Here is an 8,553-nt window from a genome sequence, read left to right as displayed (position 1 = left end):
TTGGGGGGCAGAGAGGATTTCTGTCTGGCAGAGACGGAGAAGTTCTTGGATTAGGGAGCATTAGGGGCACCTGGGGTGGGAGAGCGGCAAAGTGCTAAGGGGATGGGGGGGGGTCAGAGGGGCTGATGAATAAGCAATAAGTAGGGGAGCAGGTAGCTAGACTGGGGGGGCATTAGGGGCAGGAGGTGGGTACCTGTGCTGCAGGGTGAGGCTAAGAGGTAGAGGAGCAATTAGGTGCACTGGGGGGAATTACAGAGGCAGGGTGCAGAGGAGCAGGTAACTAAATTGGTGGCAGAGCGAGCAAACTGTTGGGCTGGAGGGCAACTGGGGCAGCAGAGGGGCAAGTACCTGTGTTGGAGAGGGACTAGGGGTGGCTGTGGGGCAGCACAGGGGCAGGGGTGCCTGGGAGGGGGCGTGGGGCCAGGGGCGAGCTATGGCCACGTGCCACTGAGCCTGTCTCCTCCGCAGGGAGAGCCAGGTGGAGCTGCGGGAGCACATCGACAGCCTGGCCATAGGTGAGCCCGGGACTCGGGGGAAGCCGGGGCACAGCACGACGGGCTGGGCGAGAGGCCAGGGGTCTGGGCTGTCGATCCTGCTCTCACCCATCACCCTCTCCCTAGAGCTGTGCCGCATCAACGAGGACCAGAAGGTCGCCCTTGACCTCGACCCCTACGTGAAGAAGCTGCTGAACGCCCGGCGCAGGGTGGTGCTGGTCAACAACATCCTGCAGAACGCCCAGGTGAGCGCGGGGCATGCCGCACCACGGGGCCTGGGAAGCATCAACGGCTTCCCAGCGCATGTCCAGAGCCTGCCGGTGCCACACAGCAGCAGACTGGTCCCTTTGAGGCACTTGGTGCGGGCAAGGGGGGCGGAAGGGCTGGGGTGCGTGGAGGGATCGCAGCCCCGGGGCACGCGGAAGGCGAGTTGCGCCCTGTGTCCTGACGGCCGCCGCTCCCCCGCGCAGGAACGGCTGCGGAGACTCAACCACAGCGTGGCCAAGGAGACCATGCGGAGAAAGGCGCTGTTGGAGGCGGCGGGCGGCTACCCCCAGGGCCTGCCTGGCAAGTGAGGCTCCTGCAGCWGCGCCAGGCTGGTTCTGCCTGCACGACCTCCTCGGGACACGGCTGTGCCAACGGTCCTGAGAGTTACGCCCTCCCCAGGTTGGCTGGGAGCTGGGTCGGAGCAGGAGCTGCCCTGGCCAGTGGCAGGCACAACCCAGCACCTGCTTTAGGACAGTGAACAGACAGCCACCACTGAGCGGAGCAGATTCCTGTTCGTAGCAATGCTTTTCTTAGCGTCCGCAGCACTGGAGCAGGGGGGAAGTCCTATAAAGCGAAAGCTGCAGCTTTTYGACTACAGCATAACAAACTGGAGGCAACTTCCTGTATTGTATTTTGAGGCTTGTGGGCATTGTAATAAAAGTGACTGCATATTGCTTACAAACTGAGTGAGGTACCATGACTGTAACACCATTGCTGAGCTGCAGACACAGTTCTTGTCTGGCTCAGCCCTACAAGCCGTGGTGAAAGTGCAGCCAGGCAGTTGTTGCTGACAGAACAGCAGCCAGGGCTGAGCACCCCCAGCACAGGGGGTGTTCTGAAGTCCAGATCTCCACCCCCACCCTCAAGCCCCAACTGTCTGATTCTTTTCCAACCCTTTTTTATAATGGAGGTTCTTCCACCTGAAGAAATAGAACACACTCAAAACAGGGAGCAGTTTAATATCAACCTATAAAAAACAAGACAAATACAAGGAATGGATCACATCAGCTCATCACGTTCACTAAGTTCTTGGTGTGGTTTTTCACTTGCCTCAGCCAGCAACGTTCAGAGGTAGGGAGTCAAACTACAGGGGAGAGAACAGGGTGCTATGGTGGGAGCATTGCCCCAGGGCAAGGACAGCCCACACACTTCCATCCCGTCAGGCCAACACTGCAGCAGAGCTACTTTAGCAGCCACTGCCCTGGCACATGCCCAGCATGGGGGAAAGGCATGTTCCTGGGGCTCCCTTCACCCATGGGTGCTGTTAAGATGCCCCCAAGCAGCAGCAGACAGACAACTGCCCAGCAGGCTTTACCTGGGCAAGTCACTCTTGAGTCTCCATACTTTCCTCCTCCTCGCCTGTAGCAGTTTCTTCTTGATTCTCTTCCTCCTCTTCTCCTTCTTTCTTCTCTGGGGGCTTTTCATAAGCCTTCTCGGAAGGCGTCACTATCACTCCATCCCACGTGGACATTTCAGAAGCCAGATCTGCAGACAGCAGTAGTTAGCAGGCAGCTCACAGCCCCCAGGSACTATCGAAGTAAGGCTGGGCAGTACAGGCAAGCGCCGTTCCCAGGGTGTGCAGCTGTGGTAGCTGCTAGCAGGGGGGAGCACAACACCCTGCATCAACAGCTAGAAGCTACCCTGAAGCTAAGCAGCTGCTCYCACAACTGCTACTGGCTGTGAATAGCTATTACAGCCCTTCTGGGCAAGGAATCATCTGCTTCCCAGCAGCACTAGCTCTCCTTTCGGGGCAGCAGCCTTCCCTTTGGGGTTGCACAGCTGCTTGTGGCAGAAACGGCCCCTCCGCTCTGTATCTGCGTTTCAGTGAGCAACACAGGAAACCAGTCCCATTCTCCTTCCTGGAGCGCTCCCAGGCAGAAGTGTCGGTAAGTCTGCACGGAGGAAGAGCCACGCATTACCCAGACAGCACTTACAGCTGGCGTCACCCTCTTGGCCGAGGATTTTCCTGTAACCTCCGTGAGAGAGGATCCGGACGAGTGTCTGCGCTGTGTAGCACACCATGTCCTATGGTATGGGGATGGCAGAGTCAGAGGACAGGCAGCATCCCTTCCCAGCTAGCRACTTGGGAGGCCTGCTGCTGCAAGAGCTCTGAGCAGCACTGGACTCCCCCTCTTCATTTTTCCTTCTCTCCATGACACAAGGTCAGAGAAGCTGGTATTCTGTACTCATACTCTGAAAGACCTAGCCAGGTCTGAGTCCTTCAGCAGCAGAGCTCTACTTCAGGTAAGAAATCTGCGCTGCARGGCTGTGGAATATCAGCTTATGAAAACTGCTGCTAGTCTCTCCAGTGATTCTCCCAGTACTTTTCCCCATATCCACAGAAACAACAAGCTTTCAACAATTAAACCTACAGTTTCTCTGGAAATTTTGTTTTGTAGATAATAAGGATGCAAGATATTCCTAGATACAGTTATCTAGCAGAGTCCCACCTCCCACAGCAAACAAGGTAGCTCACCTGCTGTTCAAGRGTCATAACCGTGTGGACTCTGAAGTTCCCACTCTCACAGGGATCAGTGATACCAACAGACCCAGGGAGGAAGAGCCCCGCAGCTAGGATCTGAAGGCAGCGCCTGTGGACAAGACACTGCATGTTAGGAACTAGCCCGTAGCTAGTGCAGTAACAGCCTGAAGACCTGCAAAACGGGCTGTGAGACAGGAATCTGGCTCTTGCTGCTGGTGAAGGGAGTAGATCACAGACAGACTTCACAAGCAATGGTACCAAGTTTGCTTTGTCTCCAGTTCAGGTCTCCTCAAACTGTAAAGTCCTGAGATGATGATGCTTTATATTTGGTAATTTAAGATGACAACWGGAGTTCATAAAGGTGAAGCAAAGAGGGTAACAAACCTGTAAGCGATGTTCAGAGCCAGGGGCTGCCTGGTGGGATTGTTCATCACAGCATAGTGCCCCTGAAAGAGGAGGGAAAAAGAGAAAGAGGGTGTTAGGGCAAGAACGGCTTTATAAAATGGAAGCGTAAGCATCCCAAATCCTTCTGCTGYTGGAGCTACAAGAAACTGCTTCATGCTGGAGCCCAGGGATGTCAAGGCAGTTACAAAACAGCAGAGGAAGGACAGGCCACGCAAGCAACTTGCAGGTACTCAAGAGGGGGAATCTGCAGGTCAGAAGTACAATGCATTTGGCAGAAAGAACATCRGTGTCCCTTTCGTTCACTCACCAGCAAGTCGAGAATCCATGGAGTGAGSGGCTCGAAACCAGGGAATCGAATTCTCAAGTCTTTCAGCAGCCGGATTAAGACCTTCACTCTGGAGAAGATTGCAACAAGTGTTTATAATGTGTCACCCAGAGTCCTGCGGCAGGAACAGGAGCTCTCCTTGCAGTGCAGCGAAAGCACTGCCCTTTCCCTGGCAGTTACTGCACTACGCAGCAGTTACCCAACAGTGCAGTTCAGCAAGACCCCGGCAGAACGGCTACCATGTGCAGTAAGTGTGGGAGGCGACTGATTTGGGACATCTGAGTCTATCAGCATCACCGCATGGCACAGCTTTATCACTGGATTTAAGACTGCGCTTGTTCAGTCACCATCCAGTTTAAAAGGAGCCTTCAGTATCACTAATGTAGGATGAATTATTGGTAATGTTAGCTCAGATACTGAGGCATTGATGGTGGGGAGAGGTATAAGTTTTTTTATTCTTTGTAAAGATTATTTTCACCAGGCTTTAGAGCTACAGTTCCTGTTTAAGCTCTAACTCACGTGGACTGAGAAGCATTCTCTTCAAACCAGCGAGCATGTCTGATGGCAGCCAGAGCACTTTGCAGCACTTTGATATCCACTGAAAGAAGCARCAGAAACATTCATTCCAACCAGAAAGTGATTAGCTGCAAGCCAGGGGAGGCCAGCTGGCTCCCCTCTCCTGCTAAAGGTTCACATTCAATGTCTAGGGTGACTCAGTGATTGTCCCCACTCCAWAATGGATCTGCAAAAGCCCCTCCACCCCCACATAGAGCACAGAGCAAGCTAAGCTCTTACAGTGCAGTTCTGGATCCAGTTTGCGGAGATTGGGAGGCACTGTGGTGATAAGGATCTTCACTGTTGCATCAGCCGAGCTGATCTCAAAGCCAGTCTCATTGGTCAACATGGTCAGGACTGGGGGAAAAAAGGCAAGAATTTCTCATAAAGGGGCAGGAATACAGTCCCCACGCTGATTGGGAACAGGAATAATCATGTCAGTATCTGTCTTCCTCAACTCTGCCCCCTCTACCTCATATTATACAGAAGAGTGTCCCACCTTCACTGGGATCCTGTGCTCTCAGGCTTTCCACTACTTTGTTTCCCAAGGCTGCCACAGCTTCCACTAGGGAGAAGCAAAAGAGGCGGTTAGAGCAGAATTGACTTACGCTCAGTCAGTAGCACCAAAGTAAATAATACTCACGTGTGGGTAAGATCTTCAGAATCACAACCAGATCAGCCACATTGTGCCCGGTTGTCATGGTGCCCTTCTTGTAGGAGCCTACCTGGCGAACCTCCTCAATTTGCTGGTTGAGAGAGCAAAGCAAGAATTAATGCAGCTGATGCACATACTACTTCTCTGGAAGAAAGCATGAACTAAGCAATCAAAAAAGAGTCACAGTGACTGTACTTAGCACAGAGTTTGGTAGCTAGAACACCAGTATCCCCATGTGCTAAGATGTCTCCCCACATAGCTTTTTTTCCAAGTAAAAAAGCTTAACTTACCACTTCAAAAGTTCCTGGTGCTACAATTAGATTATCAATCACGTTGTTTATTTTAGTTACCAGAGAAAGAATAGAAGCCTGAAAAGGAATGAGAGGGGTGGTAGTACCAGTCTATTGCTCAGTAAAACCACGATCTTGAGATAAAGATAATCCAATCTCACACAGCATATTGCAGACAGCCCCAATGTAATATAACTATTAAACAGATAAAAATAAGCATGTTTAGAAACCATTGTTCAAGAAATGCCACCCATATTTCTACTGCAGTACCYCTTTTGGGGGCAAATGACTGCTCTTAGACTAGTAACTACTAATACTATATAAGCTATATTCTCTTATCTAAGGAATAGATAAGAGAATGCAGCATGGTTTCTCTAATGCTGCAGTTAACATCTGTCTAGGAGTATTTAATTTTAAACATAAAACAATACAGTTCTCTTAACCTGTTCAGCAGCAGTTGGAGCAAGGTCCTGGTTTCTCTTCAGCAAGGCTTCGCTGAACGCAGTCTCATCTGCGGCAGGTTTTACACGTGGGAAAGCCATTTCACACTGAAACAGGATCAGATATCAGACTGCAACGCCCAAGTGAAAAACAGACTTTGGTTCAACCCAATCATCAGCAAGATGATAAAACATTTCAATTTTGTAATTCTCAGATGCTTGTTAGTTACTGAACCAGCAGCTGTTTGCACTTTCAGTGAACTTCTCTACTCCAGCTAAGCTAAAAGCAGTTAAACCATTAAATTATGATTAAATCAGCAAACAAGACTTTAAGACAGCATCTTTAAACAAACAAAAGTCCTACAGCTGTTGCCTGCAAACAGCTCTGTAGGATACAATTACTCACGACATAGAAATCAAAGGGGATGTGCGGCACAAAGGGCCGGAACCTAAAGGGGGAAAAAAAAAAGACAACTTTATTCTCTGTAGCAGTGTGTACCTGCTCGTGGTAGTTTGTGTCATCACCACCTCCCGCTACCCCCCTCAGTCACGGTTCTTTTAAGATTTGTCCCCAGAATGAAGGAAAGGCCCTACAGAAATAGGAAAGCTTTCTTCATAAGCCCTCTAGCAATACCTAGTGCCCCAACACCCTGGAGTGATCAGGCAGTGGCTGCACTCCAGGGTTTCCCTGCACCGGCAGCGGTGAAGAAACTGGCCTGGAGATGCCAGTGCCCCCCAAACCCACTCTACTCCTCACAGTAATCCTATGCTACACTGCAAACTAGAGCCCCGGCCTCTGTAACCCCCGACAGCTTGCTCCGGGAGCAGCTGCAACCCACCCCCTAAGCCTGCAACTCTAGAGAGCCACCCTCGCTAAAGCAGAAGCCAGACTCGCCCACTGCCAGGGCCTCCCCTGGAACCAAAGCGTCCGCCACGGCCTCTGCCTCGATCGCCCCTGCGCAAGAGAGGAGAAGGATCGTTTTAGGGCGCGAGAAAGACATTACAGTGCGCTTCCCCCCGCGGCATATCCACGCAGGCCGCCCACCAGCGCTGGGTCCCCCTGCCAGCCCTCGTCCCCACCTGGGACAGCGCCCCCGGCCCGGCCCGGCCCGGCGCCGCCTCCCAGGACAGCGCCCTCAGGCCCGGCCCGGCCCGGCCCGGCCCGGCCCGGCCCGGCGCCCGCGCACCTCATGGCTCCGCCGGACCGAACAATGAACCCCGCCGCCGCCGAAGAGAACCCGCCGGGCTACGCTCCCGCACCCCGCAACAACCTGGCCGCCAACTGGCTCCCGCCGTTCGCAGGGGCCGTCCGTGGGAGAGCTCTGCTTCAGGCCATTGGCTCGACTAACCATCAGTCCAAGCCCGGGGGCGGGACGTGGCCAATCACATGCAGCTCCGGACAGGGCTGGGAGGGGGCCAGTGGAAACGCTGCGGTGCGCACGCGCTGAGCCGCTAGCGGCCACTGGAGGGGGTACAACGCCCRTGAATGGAGCTGTTCGCAGGCGAAGTGCGCATGCGTGTATGCCAAATGAGCAGTTGTAATGTATTCATATAGCACCGAGAGGAGCTTCATTTCAGACAGCAGAGTGGCGCAGCGGAAGCGTGCTGGGCCCATAACCCAGAGGTCGATGGATCGAAACCATCCTCTGCTAGGTGTTTTTTTTTCCGGGGTTTTCCTCCTTCTCCCTTTCATTTTAATATTTTATTTTATTAATTAATTATTTATTTACTCCCACCCCCTTTCTTCATTAGCCCTTTAGTTAACTGCATTAATTGCTGCCACCACCTCTGGTGCAGCACCTCTGGTTCACCTCCGGGCTAATCCTCTGCCCAGAGCTGCTGTTTGCCACCCAGCAAGACACCCACCCGGCGCTGCTGTGCCTGGCCACAGCGTGCAGCGATGGGTGCTGCAGCGTGCAGCGGCGGGTGCCGGCACAGCCCGGGACCGGGCGCAGTGGGCGCGCTGCGGTGCCCCGGTGTCCGCAGCAGCCGTGCTGGTGCACCCGTGGGCGCTGCGGGAGGTGCTGTCCGCGCTCCCGGCACGGCTGGGGCGCAGCTGGGGTGTCGTGCGTGCTCGTGGTGCACACGGGGCGGCCGGACACGGGGTGGCAGGACACGCCGTGCTTGACCCCAGGGTCGCCGGGACCATCCGTGTCCCCGGSTGGCCGCGGCCGTGYGTGTCCCCGGGTGGCCGCGGCCGTGCGTGTCCCCGAGGTGCACAGTTTTGTGCATGTCCCCGGGTGGCCGCAGCCGTGCGGGTCCTCGGGGTGCACAGTCCCGTGCGTGTCCCCGGGTGGCCGGGGCCGTGCGTGTCCCCGGGTGGCCGCGGCCGAGCGTGTCCCCGAGGTGCACAGTTTTGTGCATGTACCCGGGTGGCCGCGGCCGTGCGTGTTCCTGTGGTGGCTGTGGCCGAGCGTGTCCCCGGGGTGCAGAGTCCCGAGCATGTCCGCGGGTCCCCGGGGCTGTGCGGGTCCCCGGGGCCGGGGCAAGCGGGTCCCCGGGGCTCGGGCCAGCGGCGCCGGGCGCGGGGGGTCCCCCGGCGCCCGTGCTCAGCGGTGCTGGCAGCCGCTGCGTGGTGCTGGGACCCCGCGGGACGCCCCCGGCGGGACCGGGCTGGGGTGGGGGGTCGGGGAGCGGCGG

General features: G+C 55.1%; 2 protein-coding genes and 1 non-coding gene across 4 annotated transcripts; 2 read left to right on the top strand and 1 right to left on the bottom strand.

Moving 5' to 3' along the window:
* Nucleotides 1-451: 451 nt before the first annotated feature.
* Nucleotides 452-1,443, top strand: SNAPIN (SNAP associated protein; the record flags this gene model as incomplete). The annotated part of the gene is made up of 3 exons (XM_085315391.1): nt 452-515; nt 621-739; nt 965-1,443. Coding segments are annotated over 3 exons (288 nt in total), but the record flags the coding sequence as incomplete, so codon positions are not given.
* A 257-nt stretch (nt 1,444-1,700) lies between these two features.
* On the bottom strand, nt 1,701-7,210 carry ILF2 (interleukin enhancer binding factor 2). 2 transcript variants are annotated; one of them, XM_085315389.1, is made up of 15 exons: nt 7,101-7,210; nt 6,809-6,868; nt 6,320-6,362; nt 5,917-6,021; nt 5,474-5,551; nt 5,172-5,274; nt 5,028-5,093; nt 4,769-4,885; nt 4,493-4,571; nt 3,956-4,043; nt 3,628-3,689; nt 3,238-3,352; nt 2,696-2,786; nt 2,077-2,246; nt 1,701-1,845 (listed from the first exon to the last, which is right to left on the bottom strand). In XM_085315389.1, the coding sequence occupies exons 1-14, from the start codon at nt 7,103-7,105 to the stop codon at nt 2,086-2,088; spliced, it is 1,173 nt and encodes a 390-aa protein (XP_085171515.1). In that variant the 5' UTR covers nt 7,106-7,210; the 3' UTR covers nt 1,701-1,845; nt 2,077-2,085. The 2 variants fall into 2 exon arrangements, with proteins under 2 accessions (XP_085171515.1, XP_085171516.1); XM_085315390.1 differs by having other exon boundaries at nt 6,320-6,364; nt 6,829-6,868.
* Nucleotides 7,211-7,493: 283 nt separating this feature from the next.
* On the top strand, nt 7,494-7,565 carry TRNAM-CAU (transfer RNA methionine (anticodon CAU)). Its single transcript has one exon. It is a non-coding gene; the product is annotated as a tRNA-Met (tRNA).
* Nucleotides 7,566-8,553: the final 988 nt, after the last annotated feature.

Source organism: Rhea americana, unplaced genomic scaffold, assembly GCF_003343005.1.
Source record: "Rhea americana isolate MKP2758 unplaced genomic scaffold, rheAme1 scaffold_429, whole genome shotgun sequence".
Lineage (NCBI taxonomy): Eukaryota > Metazoa > Chordata > Aves > Rheiformes > Rheidae > Rhea > Rhea americana.
This window is presented reverse-complemented; position numbering and strand designations above follow the sequence as displayed.